Below are 19,540 nucleotides of genomic sequence, written 5' to 3'. Positions count from 1 at the left end.
AGAAATGAAAATGTAATTTTCTGGCAACAGCTCTGGTGGACATTCCTGCAGTCAGCATGCCAATTGCATGCCCCCTTTAACTTGAGACATCTGTGGCATTGTGCTGTGTGACAAAACTGCACATTTTAGTGGCCTTGTGTTGTCCGCAGCACAAGGTGCACCTGTGTAATGATCATGCTGTTCAATCAGCTTCTTGATATTCCACACATTACATTTTACATTTTAGTCATTTAGCAGACGCTCTTATCCAGAGCGACTTACAGTTAGTGAGTGCATACATTTTCATGCTGGCCCCCTGTGGGAATCGAACCCACAACCCTGTCATTGCAAACGCCATGCTCTACCAACTGAGCTACACAGGGCCAATGTCAGGTGGATGGATTATCTTGGCAAAGACAAAATGCTCACTAACAGGGATGTGCACTGTAAACAAATTTGTGCACACATTTGATGAGAAACAAGCTTTTTGTGCGTATGGAAAAATATTGGGATCTTTTTATTTCAGCTCATGAAACATGGGACCAACAATTTACATGTTGCATTCATATTTTTGACCGCCTCCGCTCAGATTCAAGGTGGGTGATGTGCGGTGCACAACAGGCACTGTCCTTCACTCTCTGGGCTTGTGACCATTTGATCTGTACGAACCGTGCCTCGAGTATGTCGACAGAATTAAGCCTTTAGACGTTAATGTTAATTATCCTTCATTATATTTGTCAAACATACCTCACTCATGTCAGCATTTGGACATGAGGCTGTAGCCAATATGCTTATCACCTACACTTTGACATGTAGGCTTTTTTATTGATCCAATTCTGATCGGAGTAATTGTTTGATATTGTGATTTATTTTACTTGTCCTTTCAGACAACTTAAATCTATATTATTCTATATTCTTGACAATTTTCTTTACTTGTCCTGGACAAGCGTTAAATGTTGAGCCCTGTCAGTAGTCTATTACACTTTTGAATAAAGCACTGTGAATGACTTTATAAAATTATTTTTATTTATTTATTTATTTATTTATTTATTTTTTATAAAAATTATATTGCCTGATGATTATAATTTTTTTGGTGCAACTGGTGCCACCAACTGAAACATTCAGCCACGTTCAGCCATGAGCATTAGTGAGGTCGGGCACTGATGTTGGGCGATTAGGCCTGGCTCGCAGTCTGTGTTCCAATTCATCCCAAAGGTGTAAGATGGGGTTCAGGTCAGGGCTCTGTGCAGGCCAGTCAAGTTCTTCCACACCAATCTCGACAAATCATTTCTGTATGTACCTCGCTTTGTGCACGGGGGCATTGTGATGCTGAAACAGTAAAGGGCCTTCCCCAAACTGTTGCCACAAAGTTGGAAGCACAGAATCGTCTAGAATGCCATTCGGGCAGGTAGCGTTCTCCTGGCATCTGCCAAACCCAAATTTGTGAGTCGGACTGCCAGATGGTGAAGCGTGATTCATCACTCCAGAATACGCGTTTCCAATGCTCCAGAGTCCAATGGCAGCAAGCTTTACACCACTCTAGCCGACGTATGGTGATCTTAGGCTTGTGTGCGGCTGCTTGGCCATGGAAACCCATTTCATGAAGCTCCAGACAAACAGTTCTTCTGCTGACGTTGCTTCCAGAGGCAGTTTGGAACTCGGTAGTGAGTGTTGCAACCAAGGATAGACGATTTTTACGCACTTCAGCACTCGGCAGTCCCGTTCTGTGAGCTTGTGTGGCCGACCACTTCGCGGCTGAGCCGTTGTTGCTCCTTTTATTTATTTATTTTTTATTTATTTTATTTTACCTTTATTTAACTAGGCAAGTCAGTTAAGAACAAATTCTTATTTACAATGACGGCCTACACCGGCCAAACCCGGACGACGCTGGGCCAATTGTGCGCCGCCCTATGGGACTCCCAATGACGGCCGGTTGTGATACAGCCTGGAATCGAACCAGGGGGTCTGTAGTGACGCCTCAAGCACTGAGATGCAGTGCCTTAGACCGCTGCGCCACTCGGGAGCCCAGACGTTTCCACTTCACGGCTGAGCCGTTGTTGCTCCTAGACGTTTCCACTTCACAATAACAGCACTTACAGTTGACCAGGGCAGCTCTAGCAGGGCAGAAATTTGACAAACTGATTTGTTGGAAAGGTGGCATCCTATGACGGTGCCACGTTTCAAGTCACCGAGCTCTAAAGTACGAGCCGTTCTACTGCTAATGTTTGTCTATGGAGATTGCATGGCTGTGTGATCGATATTATACACCTGTCAGCAACACGAATGGCTGAAATAGCTTCTGGCCAGGTAGTGAATAATGCCTGATGAGAATACAATGAGGAATAAACTAAAACTACCAACACTTTGTATTTTCTTATATGAATCAACAACAACGTATTGTATAGGCCTATGTTATAATGTTTTCTTACAAAGAGAAAAATATGCACGTGTGTGACTCTCAAAGGGGGTGTGTCTGTAGCACGGTACTCCTCATTTACCACTCTGGGGTAATGATGGGCTGTCACTGTTAAGTAGCTCTCTCTCCCTGGTGGTAGGGCTGTGCGATATGGCCAAAATATCATATCACAATATTTCTGACGGTGTTTGACTATATTTTATGTCCACTAGCAGACTGCTTGGGAGATTTTGAGGTTGAGATGTATAATTACTACTGTAGTTTACTGGGGGTCTCCAGGGACCCAATTAATTACAGGGAGGGAAGGAAAACACTTCTAACTTCCTCTTCTAATGGCTCCATTTAATCAACAACCAGTCAAAGAGAACTAGTAAATGAGCATGTAATGTTTTACTACATTGACTACAATGAACATCTCTGAATGTTGGCCCCCGTATGAAGATATCCATATAGCACAGGATTAAAAGGAGCTCTGTCAGGACCGGTTTAATTCTGTAGTTCAAAGCGTGAGTTTTTTTCTCTCTTATTTGACAAAGTTGGGACTTATTTTAGGTTATTCAATGCACCTCATAGAACTTGCACGCTTTCCTTCCCTCCGTTCTCGAATAATGTCCCTTTGGACCCAAGGTGGACGGCCGCGCAAATTGGGGCTGACTGCAACAGGACGCTCTGTCTGTTTCAGCCGTCTGTTTTTGGTTTGCGATATTGAACCCGCTTGAGGTTTTTTGTACTCCAGGAGGAATTGGCATGTGCCATATATACCAGACCCGTCCTAATAGCCACATCTGAGAGCGCGAGCACTGACTTTTGAAATTAAGAGGTCATTTGTTTTTAATGAAAGTTATCACGCACGTAGTCTGCATTGATGTTAAACGCACAGCCCTTTGAATCCAAACGCGCTTCTCTTAAAAGAGGTAACGAATAGGAGAAAAAGATGACCCATCAATAGCCATTTTATTCTCTGCAAGAGCAGTTGAGACGCCGACCGAAGAAAGCGATCATTGTAAATCATTGAAACAGCTTGAAAATATATTTAGGTCATTGGAATGACATCAAATAACACTCCATTGGAGGATGTGACGAGACGATGGGTTAAAGAATATTTAGACTCACACCTGTTTTTTGTTAGGCCAATATGTAACGTTACAATGAAAAACAACTAAGCTGTTAGAAAAATAGCCCCCAGGGGGGTTCTGTACATCCATCAATGTTTTGCAGTCATGGTAACACAAACATGACTGTGTCCAAAATGGCACCCTATTCCCTTTATAGTGCACTACTTTTGACCAGGGCCCCTATAGGAAAAAGTGGTGCACTATAAAAGGAATAGGGTGCCATTTCGGACGTACCCATGACCATAAATTACCTAATATATGGGCATTTAATACTTCTAATCCGAGTACTTCAACTGGAACACCGAATTAGGGAAATGTGCTGAAGAGTGATTCCATTAATTGCCAACATTTCATTAACATTCATTGACTTTGAACATGCACATTTTGAACAGTCTTTTTCTTATTTTCACCTACCAATCAAGTTGTGTACATGCCTGCCCTGATTCATGAGTAAATGATTATTTTTCTGAGTCAACAAAAATAGCTGTTATTTTAACTACATGTTAATGAAATCCAGAGACAACCAAGTTATAGACAACCTTGCTATGGTCTGGAAAGGGATGAAGTAATATCAAGTCCTACATGCGTATGGAGCAATTCCATCATTTTTAATTTGTATTATGGTATTGAATTTTATATTTTTGAATTTGTACTGCACAAATTGAATCATTTAATTCAAAAAATTGAACTTGTATTTCATGATTTGAAACTGAATTGAATGAATATTGCATTTCAGTTTTAAATTTCTATTCAATTCAATATTTATATATTAAGTTTCAATATGGTAGATATTGCATTAAATGTCTGTGTATCAAGTTTACAAACTATCATTTAAAGTTGATAAGTTTCATATATTAAACTTCTCAGCATTCAGATTTGGTTATAAAATACAGTTCTCTAAATTCAGATTCAAAACCAGAGACAACATCCTGGTACTTTACCAACCAGGAAAAGTAGAGGAGAACAGATAGAATCAAACACTATTTGTGGTCTGAAGCCAATGTGGCATGTTGAATTTATTTTCTTCCTATGAATTTCGCTCATTTTGCCTATAAGCTAATCCTGAAAGCTAAGACTCTCTGGAACATTGGTGTGCCTTCTGTTCCCCTCTAGGATGATCACAGGCCTCGCAGGACACGTTAGAATGGAGTGTCACAAAAAAACGCCATTTGCCCCCCCATAAGAATATACATTTGAAGTCGGAAGTTTACATACACTTAGGTTGGAGTCATTAAAAATCGTTTTTCAACCGCTCCACAAATTTCTTGTTAACAAACTATAGTTTTGGCAAGTCGGTTAGGACATCTACTTTGTGCATGACACAAGTAATTTTTCCAACAATTGTTTACAGACAGATTATTTCACTTATAATTCACTGTATCACAATTCCAGTGGTTCAGAAGTATACATACACTAAGTTGACTGTGCCTTTTAAACAGCTTGGAAAATTCCAGAAAATGATGTCATGGCTTTAGAAGCTTCTGATAGGCTAATTGACATAATTTCAGTCCATTGGAGGTGTACCTGTGGATATATTTCAAGGCCTACCTTCAAACTCAGTGCCTCTTTGCTTGACATCATGGGAAAATCAAAAGAAATCAGCCAAGACCTCAGAAGAAAAATTGTAGCCCTCCAGAAGTTTGGTTCATCCTTGGGAGCAATTTCCAAACGCCTGAAGATACCACGTTCATCTGTAAAAACAATAGTACGCAAGTATAAACACCATGGAACCACACAGCCGTCATACCACTCAGGAAGGAGACGTGTTCTGTCTCCTAGAGATGAACGTACTTTGGTGCGAAAAGTGCAAATCAATCCCAGAACAACAGCAAAGGACCTTGTGAAGATGCTGGAGGAAACAGGAACAAAAGTATCTACAGTAAAACGAGTCCTATATCGACATAACCTGAAAGGCCACTCAGCAAGGAAGAAGCCACTGCTCCAAAACCGCCATAAAAAAGCCAGACTACGGTTTGCAACTGCACATGGGGACAAAGATCGTACTTTTTGGAGAAATGTCCTCTGGTCTGATGAAACAAAAATAGAACTGTTTGGCCATAATGACCATCGTTATGTTTGGAGGAAAAAGGGGGTCGCTTGCAAGCCGAAGAACACCATCCCAACCGTGAAGCACGAGGGTGGCAGCATCATGCTGTGGGGGTGCTTTGCTGCAAGAGGGACTGGTGCACTTCACAAAATAGATGGCATCATGAGGAAGGAAAATTATGTGGATATATTGAAGCAACATCTCAATAATATAATATGCCATTTAGCAGACGCTTTTATCCAAAGCGACTTACAGTCATGCGTGCATACATTTTTGTGTATGGGTGGTCCCGGGGATCGAACCCACTACCTTGGCGTTACAAGCGCCGTGCTCTACCAGCTGAGCTACAGAGGACCACAAGACATCAGTCAGGACGTTAAAGATTGGTCGCAAAGGGGTCTTCCAAATGGACAATGACCTCAAGCATATTTCCAAAGTTGTGGCAAAATGGCTTAAGGACAACAAAGTCAAGGTATTGGAGTGGCCATCACAAAGCCCTGACCTCAATCCTATAGCCGGAGAAGAGAAACTCACACAAGTCCAAAGTTGTGCTATTTTTTCATTGGCTATGTTATAGCTGATCTTTTTAAAGATAAATATTAATACATTACTAGTCTTCAAAAATAAAAAGTTATACTGAAAAAATATATAATCCCGTTATGTAACAATTTCAAAGATTTTACTGAGTTACATACAGTTCAAATAAGGAAATCAGTCGATTTAAATGAATATATTAGGCCCTAATCTATGGTTTTCACATGACTGTGCAGGGGAGCCAGGCCCAGCCAATCAGAAATAATTTTTCCCCACAAAAGGGCTTTATTACGGACAGAAATACCCCTCAGTTTCATCAGCTGTCCGGGTGGCTGGTCTCAGACGATCCCGCTGGTGAAGAAGTTGAAAGTGGAGGTCCTGGGTTGGCGTGGTTACACGCAGTTGTGAGGCTGGTTGAATGTACTGCCAAATTCTCTAAGCGACGTTGGAGGTGGCTTATGGTAAAGAAATTACCATTCAATTCTCTGGCAACAGCTTTGGTGGACATTCCTGCAGTCAGCATGCCAATTGCACGCTCCCTCAAAACTTGAGACATCTTTGGCATTGTGTTGTGTGACAAAACTGCACATTTTAGAGTGGCCTTTCATTGTCACCAGCACAAGGTGCACCTGTGTAATGATCATGCTGTTTAATCAGCTTCTTGACACCTGTCAGTTGGATGGATTATCTTTGCAAATGAGAAATGCTCACTAACAGGGATGAAAACAAATTTGTGCACAAAATTTGAGTTAAATGAGCTTTTTGTGCTTATGGAAAATTTCTGGGATCTTTTATTTCATCTCATGAGAAATGGGACACTTTACATGTTGTGTTTGTGGGTTTACTAACGCGCTAGTTCTAGTTTGTTGACTATAACGTTAATATGGTGACAACCAGGGTTTGGAACCTGTTCAGGGAACAGAACCAAAAACCGGAACAGAACAAACATCTTCAAGGAACAGAATCAGAACCATTATTTTAAAAGCATGGGAACAGTTTTTTCCAGTCCCACAAAAAACACAAGTGCCTATGCAAAGCCCTCTCTGTCACTCAAACTTATTCCAGTGTCTGCCTGCCTTCCCGAAAATCTTTGCTAGTCTGTGTGCGTGTGTAGGAAACCTGCCTCTCCCCCTCAGAAGCATAGTCTAGTAGCCTACTGACGTTTACAAGCGTGATTCAGAAATTAGGGAAAGGTTTTTAATTGGAGAAGAATGGATTAACCTTTTCAATGCTAGTTAAAGATACTATAGTTATCACGTTTCGCAATGGATTTATTAACTACAAAAAGGTAAGACGTGTAATTCTGGTGCTGCTCTGCGCACACACAAGCTTGTTAGCTAGCTAGCTGGTCCAACGTTAAGCCAACTTTCTGAAGTTTAAAGACATTCAAAGTTCCTTCATAGAAGTCGCTCCTCTGTAGGTATAATTATGTGGGCCTAATTCAGATGATGCATGTCATAACAACAAGATCCCCTGCGCGTCAAGCCAAGCGTCCTCCTCCACCCTCTCTCGCTCTCTCCCCACCCGCAAAATGTCAGTCGCGCCCTACGCTCTTCTATCCAATGCATGTTAAAAGCTTGCCTGATTGGTGAAATAATTTTATGTCGAGCTAAATTTCAAAAATATATATTTAAGAGTTTTTTAAAAAGGAGTAGAAAGGAACGATATAAGCCGTGACTTTTTTGGTGTTCAAACCGGTTCAGAAATGTATTTTGCTGGTCGAAACAGTGGAACGGAACAAAAAAATAATTTTGCTTCCAACCCAATGTATGCTGTGTAGCAGGTATGGTATGAAGGTTTGGCTTGGAGAGGTTTTTGTGCATGGTCACAGACAGCTGTTGTGTTGTGCACTGAAGTCCACAAGTGAAGGGAAAAGGTGAGAGGAGATTGCGTAGATGCGGGAAGGAATTAAACAACGAGCAAAGTGATGATGTTGAATGTGGCTCCTATGAAAGTGAACTGTGTGCAGGTGATCAGAGGTGTATTCATTCCGCCGATTCTGTTGCAAAACTTTTATTAAACGGAAGCAAACCGAGCGAAATGGGGAGGGACCTACCTGAATTTGTCGAATAGAAACTCAAAAAGAACTACTGTATTAGTTTTTGCAACTGTTTGGACTAATGATTACACCCCAGATCAGCTAGATGCAGGCAAGAGTGTGCAAGGCGGTATTGAACGTGTCATTGTCAGTCACCTTGATTTACTCCAATTTGTCTCTCGACCTGTGCACCCAAGTTTATAAACTTTAATTTGTAGGCTAGATTGTAGCAACCTCATGATCGGTTTAGGGCAAATTCGAGTGTCATGTTGTTGCCTAAACCTATGGATGTTACATTGGGCAGGGTGGATGGAAAATGAATGACAGTCATCCTATTTGCCGTATTAGAAATAATCCCATGCTCTTAAATGGCACCGACCGCCACTGCTTAAAATGATAGTTTGTAAACTTGATACACAGACAATGAATATAATATTGAAACTGAATATCAATTAAATTGAAATTGAATTTTAAAACTGAATGCAACATTTATGAATTCAATGATTTCAATTTGTGCATTACAAATTCAAAATATTACATTCAAATTCAATATCCTAATACAAATGAAAAATGCTGGAATTCAAATACAATTTCGCACTACTCAGCTAAAGAGGCGTTCTGCTGTCCGAATTCTCATGGAGTACTACAGTAGGTTGTGTTCATTAGGGCACGCCATAGGAAAACGTTTTGAAATGCTTACCGAAAATATGCATTTAATGGATAGGTCCAGGCAGTCTCTCCCTGTTTGTCTGTTTTCTTCCATTTGGTACCTAATGAACACAATTCTGGATATGTATTTGTTTCTTTCTGCTCTGCCCTGTATTCCAGTGATGCTGCAGCCTTTCGATTACGACCCCAACGAGAAAAGCAAACACAAGTTCATGGTGCAGTCCATGCTGGCTCCCCCCGAAATGACGGACATGGAGGGAGTGGTGAGTGTGTTCCCGTCACCCGTCCTCACACACACTGACACACATACGCATACTAGAGAAGAGATGCACCAATATGAAAATCTGGGCTGATAATGATAACATATATTTACCCGACCACATATGCTCTTATGGCTGATATATCATGCATACCTGATCATTATCTACCGATTATAAGGAATATATCGTGCATACCTGACAATTATCTGCTGATACCAATATGACTGATATATTGTGCATACCTGACACACACAAGCTTTGCATCCCATAGAACCCAGATATCAGCCTAGGCCCTAAGGTCACACCCTGAGGAAGATAAGGACAAAGAAGGGATAGCGAATCCGTGACCCTAGGCCCACAGCCTGAGTGAGGACCTAGCAACGAACCATACAAACAGTGCATGCAATATCCACTGTCACTGCTTTGTGTGTGGTCTTGTTCTCTCACACAATATGTCTGTTTGTCTTTCAGTCTCGTTTGCATGCAGTAGTAGACCTATTCAATCTCTCATGGGCTTTCTCTGCATTGATAGGACTCTTGAGAATTTGGTTTCATATTGCGATTTAAGACACACACACACTCAGGAACACACATAGGAATGGTGAGAAACGAGACACTGTCGAGTCTCAAACCACGCCAACACTTTTGCCAAGCCCTCTTGATTGTGAACAGAACGGTTAGATAAACACTTCACAAAAGTGGAGGAGGACAATGGGAAACAAATCTCACTACCGGTAAAGCACTGTCCATTGTGGTTTCCCTTGCTGTTGCTGACAGGTCTTGGCTGTGGTCTCTCTCTCTCTCTCCATGTTTCTCTTCTTTGTGGCCCGTCGATATGGCAGTTGGTGCAGACGGGGAGATGCTTTTTCAGGCACGACCCCAGGCCCAGCTGTACCTCTCCCTACTCTAACCCCCATTCTGTGTCTCTGTGTCTGTCTCTGTCTCTCTCCACCATGTCTGTTTGCAGTGGAAGGAGGCAAAGCCAGAGGAGCTGATGGACTCCAAGCTGAGGTGTGTCTTTGAGCTGCCGGCGGAGAACGAGAAAACGGTGTGTTCCATAGTCTCTCTCACCTCACCCTCTCCGTCTCCTTCTCTCTTGCAGTGTTTCTATCTCTGCTTGCCTCGCTCTTTGTCTACCCATCTCCCTCCGTCGGTCTTTCTCTTTCTTGCTTCCCCCTCTGTTCTCCTTCCCTCTTTCAGTGCTCCTCTCTGCTCTCTTCTCCTCATCTTTTGTCATCCTCTCTTTCCTCTTCTCTCTCACACACTTATTTTTCTCTCCCTGTCGCTCCACCTCAGCCATTACAAGCCTTCACAACTGGTGATTTAGTCGAGTGGAGAAAAATCCCTGTCGGCCTGTCATCGGACAATGTGCCGTGGAGAAGAGGCAGAGCTCCCCTTGCTAAGCCATAGCCATAGTTCCCTGGGTCACTCTTTCACTTGTCACACACAGTTTATTATTGTTCAGATTACTCTGCATACCACACTCTGCTCTTAGGAGATCATTTCCCCCCAGGATGAGCAGAAAATATAAACAAAGCGAAGAGGAAAATGGGCTTGGGTTGTTGTTTTTGTGAATTATGAACGGCGAGATACAAGACTGGAAGCAGCAAAGTTGTGCCACATAGTTTGGAGTGAAAAAGGAAACCAGCTTTTGCATCTCTTTTTGGAAGCTCCCCGGGTTGATTGGGGGATTGCACAGCGTGGGATTGCACAGCGTGGGATTGCACAGCGTGAGATTGCATAGTTTGGGATTACATTGTGTGTGTGTGTGTGTGTGTGTGTGTGCGCGCGTGTTACCAAATGCAGTTTGTAACATTCACCTTCTCCATATTGATTCCCTATTGTATGACATCACATTTTAAGTATGTTTCAGCATACAATGCATTCGGAAAGTATTCAGACCCTTTGACTTTTTCCACATTTTGTTACGTTACAGCCTTATTCTAAAATTGATTAAATCGTTTTTTTCCCTCATCAATCTATACACAATACCCAATAATGATGAAGCAAAAACAGGTTTCTATACATTTTAGCAAATGTATTAAAAATACAAAACTGAAATATCACATTTACATACACTACCAGTCAAACGTTTGGACACACCTACTCATTCAAGGGTTTTTCTTTATTTTTACTATTTTTTACATTGTAGAATAATAGTGAAGACATCAAAACTATGAAATAACACATATGGACTCATGTAGTAAACAAAAAAGTGTTAAACAAATCAAAGTATATTTGATAATCTTCAAATAGCCACCCTTTGCCTTGATGACAGCTTTGCACACTCTTGGCATTCTCTCAACCAGCTTCACCTGGAATGCTTTTCCAACAGTCTTGAAGGAGTTCCCACATATGCTGAGCACTTGTTGGCTGCTTTTCCTTCACTCTGTGGTCCAACTCATCCCAAACCATCTCAATTGGGTTGAGGTCAGGGGATTGTGGAGGCCATGTCATCTGATGCATCACTCCATCACTCTCCTTCTTGGTAAAATAGCCGTTACACAGCCTGGAGGTGTGTTGGGTCATTGTCCTGTTGAAAAACAAATGATAGTCCCACTAAGCCCAAACCAGATGGGATGGCGTATTGCTGTAGAATGCTGTGGTAGCCATGCTGGTTATCCTCTTAAGGATCAGACCCTTTTTATCAATTTACGCCTAAAATGACATACCCAAATCTAACTGCCTGTAGCTCAGGACCTGAAGCAAGGATATGCATATTCTTGATACCATTTGAAAGGAAACACTTTGAAGTTTGTGGAAATGTGAAATTAATGTAGGAGAATATAACACATTAGATCTGGTAAAAGATAATACAAACAAAAAAACATGCGTTTTCTATTTATTTTTTTGTTCCATCATCTTTGACATGCAAAAGAGAGGCCACAATATAATGTTGCAGTGTGCGCGCAAAGTTTCAGATTGATCCAAATCAAACGTAATTTGTCACATACACGTGTTTAGTAGATGATATTGCGGGTGTAGTGAAATGTGCTTCTAGCTCTGACAGTGCAGTAATATCTAACAATTTCACAACATATACCCAATACACACAAATCTAAGTAAGGAATGGAATTAAGAATATATACATATGGACGAGCAATGACAGAGCAGCATGGACTAAGATACAGTAGAATTTTATAGAATACAGTATATACATATGAGATGAGTAATGCAAGATATGTAAACATTATTAAAGTGACTAGTGTTCCATTTCTTAAAGTGGCCAGTGATTTCAATAGGCAGCAGCAGCCTCTAATGTGCTAGTGATGGCTATTTAACAGTATGATGGCCTTGAGATAGAAGCTGTTTTTCAGTCTCTCGGTCCCAGATTTGATGCACCTGTACTGACATTGCCTTCTGGATGATAGCGGGGTAAACAAGCAGTGGCTCGGGTGGTTGATGTCCTTGATGATCTTTTTGGCCTTCCTGTGACATCGGGTGCTGTAGGTGTCCTGGAGGGCGGGTAGTTTGCCCCCGGTAATGCGTTCGGCAGACCGTACCGCCCTGTGGTTGCGGGCGGTGCAGTTGCCGTACCAGGCGGTGATACAGCCAAATTCTTTCAGCCTCCTGAGGTTGAAGAGGCTCTTTTGCGCCGCCTTCATCACACTGTCTGCATGGGTGGACCATTTCAGTTTGTCAGTGATGTGTACGCCAAGGAACTTGAAGCTTTCCACCTTCTCCACTGCGGTCCCTTCGATATGGATAGGGGGGTGCACCCTCTGCTGTTTCCTGAAGTCCACGATCATCTCCTTCGTTTTGTTGACGTTGAGTGAGAGGTTATTTTCCTGGCACCACACTCCCAGAGCCCTCACCTCCTCCCTGTAGGTGGTCTCGTCATTGTTGGTAATCATTGTAATACTGGACTATTTTGTATCAAGTCTGCCCAAATGTGCTAAATTGGTCAATTTATACATTTTCAAGTACATAACTATAGAGAAGATACAAAAATGATATGGTAATACAAAATGTAAGTTTACACACTCCCAGGAATGTCATACATGATGGATCATTAGCTTATACACTAACTTTCACACATCTAGATGTCCGGGCGGGGTGGGTGTGGAGCCAGAGACAGCAGGGGATCAAAGTGTAGAACCCAGTTCGTACATTTGAGTATAAAAATGGATTTTATCAAACAAAACTATGCTAATTTTATCTCTGGGACCCTTAGGATGACAAATCAGATCAAGATTACTGAATGTAAGTACATTATTTACCTTCAGAGGTGAATGTATCAAACCAGTTGCCGTGATACTTTTTTTGTTGTGCACTCTCCTCAAACAATAGCATGGTATTTTTTCACTGTTTATAGCTACTGTAAATTGGACAGTGCAGTTAGACTAACAATAATTTAAGCTTTCTGCCCATATAAGACATGTCTATGTCCTGGAAAGTTTGCTGTTACTTACAACAATCATGCTAATCACATTAGCGCACGTTAGCTCAACCGTCCCGTATATGGGACACCGATCCCGTAGAGGTTAAGTGTGCCTTGAATTCTAAATAAATCACAGCAAAGCACCCCTACACCATACCAAAGGACACATTTCCACCGGTCTAATGTCCATTGCTCGTTTTTCTTGGCCCAAGCAGGTCTCTTCTTATTATTGGTGACCTTTAGTAGCGGTTTCTTTGCAGCAAATCGACCACGAAGGCCTGATTCACCTAGTCCCCTCTGAACAGTTGATGTTGAGATGTGTCTGTGACTTGAACTCTGTGAAGCATTTATTTGGGCGGCAATTTCTAAGGCTGGTAACTCTAATGAACTTATCCTCTGCAGCATAGTTAACTCTGGGTCTTCCATTCCTGTCGCGGTCCTCTTGAGAGCCAGTTTCATCATAGCGCTTGGTGGTTTTTGCGACTGCACTTGAAGAAACATTCAAAGTTCTTGTAATGTTCCGTAGACTGACCTTCATGTCTTAAAGTAATGATGGACTGTCGTTTCTCTTTGCTTATTTGAGCTGTTCTTGCCATAATATGGACTTGGTATTTTACCTAATAGAGCTATCTTCTGTATACCCCCCCTACCAACACAACTGATTGGCTCAAATGCATTCAGAATTTTCTTTTCTTCCACCAATTAACTTTTAAGGCACACCTGTTAATTGAAATTCATTCCAGGTGACTACCTCATGAAACTGGTTGAGAGAATGCCAAGAGTGTGCAAAGCTTTCAAGGCAAAGGGTGGCTATTTGAAGAATCTCAAATATAAAATATATTTAGATTTGTTTAACACTTTTTGGTTACTACATGATTCCATATGTGTTATTTCATAGTTTTGATGTCTTCACTATTATTCTACATTGTAGAAAATAGTAAAAATAAAGAAAAACCCTTGAATGAGTAGGTGTGTCCAAACTTTTGACTGGTACTGTAAGTATTCAGAACCTTTACTCAGTACTTTGTTGAAGCACCTTTGGCAGCGATTACAGCCTCAAGTTTTCTTGGGTATGACGCTACAAGCTTGGCACATCTGTATTTGGGGAGTTTCTTCCATTCTTTTCTGCAGATCCTCTCAAGCTCTGTCAGGTTGGATGGGGAGTGTTGCTGCACAGCTATTTTCAGGTCTCTCCAGAGATGTTCGATCGGGCTCTGGCTGGGCCACTCAAGGACATGCAGACGCTGTGTGCCATGGGTAGGTGTCCTGTTGGAAGGTGATCCTTTGCCCCAGTCTGAGGTCCTGAACACTTTAAAGCAGGTTTTCATCAAGGATCTCTCTGTACTTTGCTCCATTCATCTTTCCCTCGATTTTGACTAGTCTCCCAGTCCCTGCCGCTGAAAAACATCCCCACAGCATCATTCTGCCACCACCATGCTTCACCATAGGGATGGTGCCAGGTTTCTTCCAGACGTGGCACTTGGCATTCAGGTCAAAGAGTTCAATCTTGTTTCTCATGGTCTGAGAGTCCTTTAGTTGCCTTTTGGCAAACTCCAAGCGGGCTGTCATGTGTCTTTTACTGATGAGTGGCTTCTGTCTGGCCACTCTACCATAAAGGCCTGATTGGTGGAGTGCTGCAGAGATGGTTGTCCTTCTGGAAGGTTCTCCCATCTCCACAGAGGAATTCTGGTGCTCTGTCAGCGTGACTATCGGGTCCTTGGTCACCGCCCTGACCAAGGCCCTTCTCCCCCGATTGCTCAGTTTGGCCGGGCGGGTAGCTCTAGGAAGAGTCTTGGTGGTTCCAAACCTCTTCCATGGAAGAATGATGGAGGCCACTGTGTTCTTGGGGACCTTCAATGCTGCAGAAAATGTTTGGTACCCTTCCCCAGATCTGTGCCTCGACACAATCCTGTCTCAGAGCTCTACGGACAATTCCTTTGACCTCATGGCTTGTTTTTTGCTCTAACATGCACTGTCAACTGTGGGACCTTTATACATGTGTGCCTTTCCAAATCATGTCCAATCAATTGAATTTACCACAGGTGGACTCCAATCAAGTTGTAGAAACATCTCAAAGATGATCAATGGAAACAGGATGCACCTGAGCTCAATTTCAAGTCTCATAGCAAAGGTTCTGAATACTTATGTAAATAAGGTATTTCTGTTTTTTATTTGTAATAATTTAGCTAAAATGTCTAAACCTGTTTTTGCTTTGTCGTTATGGGGTATTGTGTGTAGATTGAGGTAAAATATTTATTTAATACATTTTACAATAAGGCTGTAACGTAACAATGTGGAAAAAGTGAAGGGGTCTGAATACTTTCCGAATGCACTGTATGTACCGAGATGTTTAAATAAACTTAAACCCTCCCACCCCTCCACCCACAGCACCATGACTTGGACGCCAACAAGATGATGTCGTCCAACCTGCTCAAGTCTGAGTCATCCACACTGTCCATGAGGTCCATGAGCTCCACCCTGGACGACGGCGAGGTGAAGAAGATCATGGAGGAGTGTAAGAGGCTGCAGATGGAGGCACAGCGGCTACGGGAAGAGAACAAACAGATCAGGGTAAGTTATACTGCATCCCAAATGGCACCCTATGTAGGCCATTTAGGATACAGCCTAAGAGGAGCATCAAAGGGGCAATCTGTGATTCAAACGACAACAATCGACATAAGTAACCAATATCAAATTCACTGACAGGGATTTGGATGCAATGACTCAATCAATGGCTATGTATCAATAATTTAAGAGTAAAAACATTTATGAATCAATCCCAGATTACCTCTTTAAAGGGGAAAGGCGATGAGTCCGACTACCCGGCGCCCGCCACCTCCCCTTTAAGTAGTGCCAGAGGCGGAATGGCTCTTGGCAGGTCCCGTCCCGGGGCCCAGATTAAACTAACAGAGCCCCCCCCCCCCCCACCCGCTGTTGGGAAATGAGGTGTGTTAAAAGCTGGCGCCTGGCGGAGTCCAAAGGGGCTTCGGTGGCGATTTAGACATCCGCTTGATGAATGAATGACATTTCCAATCCTTGACTGAGGGATGTGGATCTTTGAAGTTGGGATGAGGATAATACTGATGGTCATTCCCCCCCCTCTTTCTCTCTTTCTATATTTTTCTCTCTCTTTCTCCATATCTACCCCTCTCCCCCTCTATCCCTCACCCCCTCTCCATGTCTCCCCCTAACTCTTTCTCCTCCCCCCCCCTATTTCTATTTCTCCATATCTGTCCCTCTCTCCCCTCTACCCCTCTCTCTCTCTTCCCATCTCATCTCTCTCTCGCTCTCGCTCTCTCCCCCCCTCCAGGAAGACGACGGCCTGCGGATGAGGAAGAGCAACGTGATGTCCTCCCAGCACTCCTCCCACTCCATGGTGAAAGAGGAGGGGCTGAGCCTGCGCACAGTGGCCCTCATCGTGCTCTTCTTCGTGGTCGGAGTCATCATCGGCAAGTTGGTCTTGTAAGAGCGAGTGGCAAGCGAGAGACGGCCAACCGCATGCTTTCGGGGGATTGAAACAAACAACGGATTTGCCATTTTTTTGGATTCAGAAATGCCATATCAATGGGGTAGTTTTGAAATCGTTCATTTATGTACTAATAAAAAAAGGAGATACAAAAAAACATCCATATTATGAACAAACCAACGAGCGAGGGGGGGGGGGGGGGGAGCAACTGGTCATGCCTCTTTAATCATTACATAATCATTCTGCCTTCCTCCCAAATACTTGCACCACCGATACAAGATGAGGAGCAGGAGGAAGAAAAATGCAGATCATTAACCAGGCTTCCATCCAACCGTTTTATGTGAGGAAAGTACGTTGGATAATAAATGTCACGACAGGCCTGATGGAAACAGCAAATTTGATGGTAAAGTTTCCAAATGTCGACAAACCAAAATACACTAGACAAAGTGGGATCTTTTTGTGTCAGTAAAATGTATTATGCAAACAATGGCGGTGGAAACGCCTTTATGCACAAATATTGATATAATAACCATCATATCGAAGTAAACTTGGAGTCACGCGATGATCTAGTATGCGGTCCTCCTACTATGACTGGGGAAAGCATTCAGTTTATTAGGCTACAGATGAAATAAGTTATGATGAACTTCACAGGGTGGTGAAAGTGCAAGGTGATGAGCTTGATGCTCCTTTCCAATAAATATCGAGGGTCTTATTCTGGTGACGTGAAATGATCAATGCTTGGCTGCCATATGACAAATAAAAATAATCTTGCTCTTTTGTCCATAATAATCTCATCATGTAGTAGGCTATACCCACACTGTATCTGCAAGCTTTTGGCTAGAGCGCACGTGCCAAGACCAGAGTGGGCACATTCGCTAGGCTAGATAACGCAACAATTGTTGTGACAAAACCATCAGTAGAGTTGAAAATGCGATGGAAACCTATTAAAGAAATATATATGTATATTCGGTACATGGGGAATTTAACCGCAAAAAAAATTGATGGAAACATCTCTGGTGGGAAAATGTGCATCATGTTTTTATGCGGATTTTAGACTATTCGCATGAATATCTGGCGCCAATTGGATGGAAACCTAGCTATTGATAGTAATTCAAAGCAAAGGATTTTCTAAACACCGGTGGGTGCAGTTGAGTCAGTTTGCGTTGTGTGAATGTCATTTTCACATATTGTAGTTTCTTTTTCCAAGAGGCCAGAGGCCGTGGGCATACTCTGTGTAAAGAATCGATAGTAACCCTCTAGTAAAGTGATGCACGGTGCGCAGCACTCTTTTTGGCTCACCTCCTTTAGAAAATGATTGACAGAGGCTTCAGAAAGTTGGCGGGGTTACCCCAAGAAGAATAGCTGCTGCTTTGGCAAAAGCTAATGGGGATCCGAATAAACCAATACACACAGGGCTTTTGTCAACCAAACTGACTCTTCCAATCAGAGGCTTTGTATAGACCGGCGCCTCTGTGATTGGGGAATACCCTTAATCGATACAGCAAACCCCACGCCTCCTCCTCCCCCTTCTATGTTTGTCCAAGTGAGAACATTACCCCTCCCCTTTGATCGCAAATACCCAAGTTGGCAGTAGATTCCATAAAAGAGCATTAGATTTTTGGGACATTTTTTAATTTAGTTTAATTTTTTTTATCATTGTGATGTTTATTTTCAGCTGTAGGTTTGCACAACTCAATCTTCTGATTTTCTTTTTTTTGTTGTAGCGTTTTTATGATTTGAACGTTTTTTTTATTTTATTTGTAGGGATTGAGACATTATTTAAAAAATGACGCAGCTAAATGAAATCCGGATCGGTTGGGACTGGGTCACTGAATAAACAGTTACTGGATGTAAGCCTTTTGCCTTGTGACCGCTATTGGTAAGTTATTCTATGGCAGGAAGTTAGTGAGGAAACGGGAGGAAAGGTACATGTTGAAGTGAATGAGTTTTGGTGAAGTCTAACCCAAAAGTAATGTGCAATACTTCTGTCAGATTTAGGCCTGCGAGTCATTTGTCAGGGATATTGGTCTGTTCCTGCTTTTTTGTTTTGTCAGGTTTTGTCCTTCTCCAAGCCATACATTTGTTGATCATGTCAGGCAAATGTATGTTGAGTCATCATTTGAATGGTTTATGCGGTCCGTTCACCGTGCTGTGGCAGTCCACGTAACTCTTAAAGAACACTTCTCCAACTATATGGTCATCGTCTTCATCAGCCCCACTACAGTCATCACCGATAGGTTTTGATGTTTGTCTATTTGTTTCGCATTGAACGATTCACAATACCTATCACTGCACTGAAGTCCTGTTAATTTTAATGCACTATATTCTCAATCATGTTTTTTCCCAGTATCTATCAATGTAACTGTTTTGTTAGTTGCCGTCTCGCTGCATTTAACTCACGAAAAAAAATAAAAGCACACAAAAGCTATATCCTGAAGGGACTATTCTCTACTATTTAGATTTTTTGTCCTGAACAGGATTCATGTCATACACTCAATTTCTTTCATCTCACTGTTGCCTATTATGGATTAAAGAATGGATAACTTGCAGATGGAGGTATGGAGTTGAGGAAAGCAAGACAGTGTAACCTACTGTATATATCTACATGTGAGAGGAGTGGAGGATGACTTGCTGC

General features: G+C 42.2%; 1 protein-coding gene across 1 annotated transcript in view; it reads left to right on the top strand.

Annotated features, from left to right (window-relative positions):
* The window catches only part of LOC311137969 (vesicle-associated membrane protein-associated protein B-like), a 30,038-nt gene extending 12,355 nt beyond the window's left edge, over positions 1–17,683 (top strand). The window contains exons 3-6 of the mRNA XM_084172614.1: positions 8,958–9,061; positions 10,026–10,106; positions 15,828–16,010; positions 16,750–17,683. Coding sequence (XP_084028740.1) covers positions 8,958–9,061; positions 10,026–10,106; positions 15,828–16,010; positions 16,750–16,905 — 524 coding nt within the window. The 3' untranslated portion in view covers positions 16,906–17,683. The remainder of the gene's footprint in view (positions 1–8,957; positions 9,062–10,025; positions 10,107–15,827; positions 16,011–16,749) is intronic.
* Positions 17,684–19,540: the final 1,857 nt, after the last annotated feature.

Source organism: Coregonus lavaretus (assembly GCF_964263955.1).
Source record: "Coregonus lavaretus genome assembly, chromosome: 12".
NCBI classification, from domain to species: Eukaryota; Metazoa; Chordata; class Actinopteri; order Salmoniformes; family Salmonidae; genus Coregonus; species Coregonus lavaretus.
The sequence above is the reverse complement of the archived record's forward strand: the minus strand, read 5'-3'. Positions and strand labels throughout refer to the sequence as shown.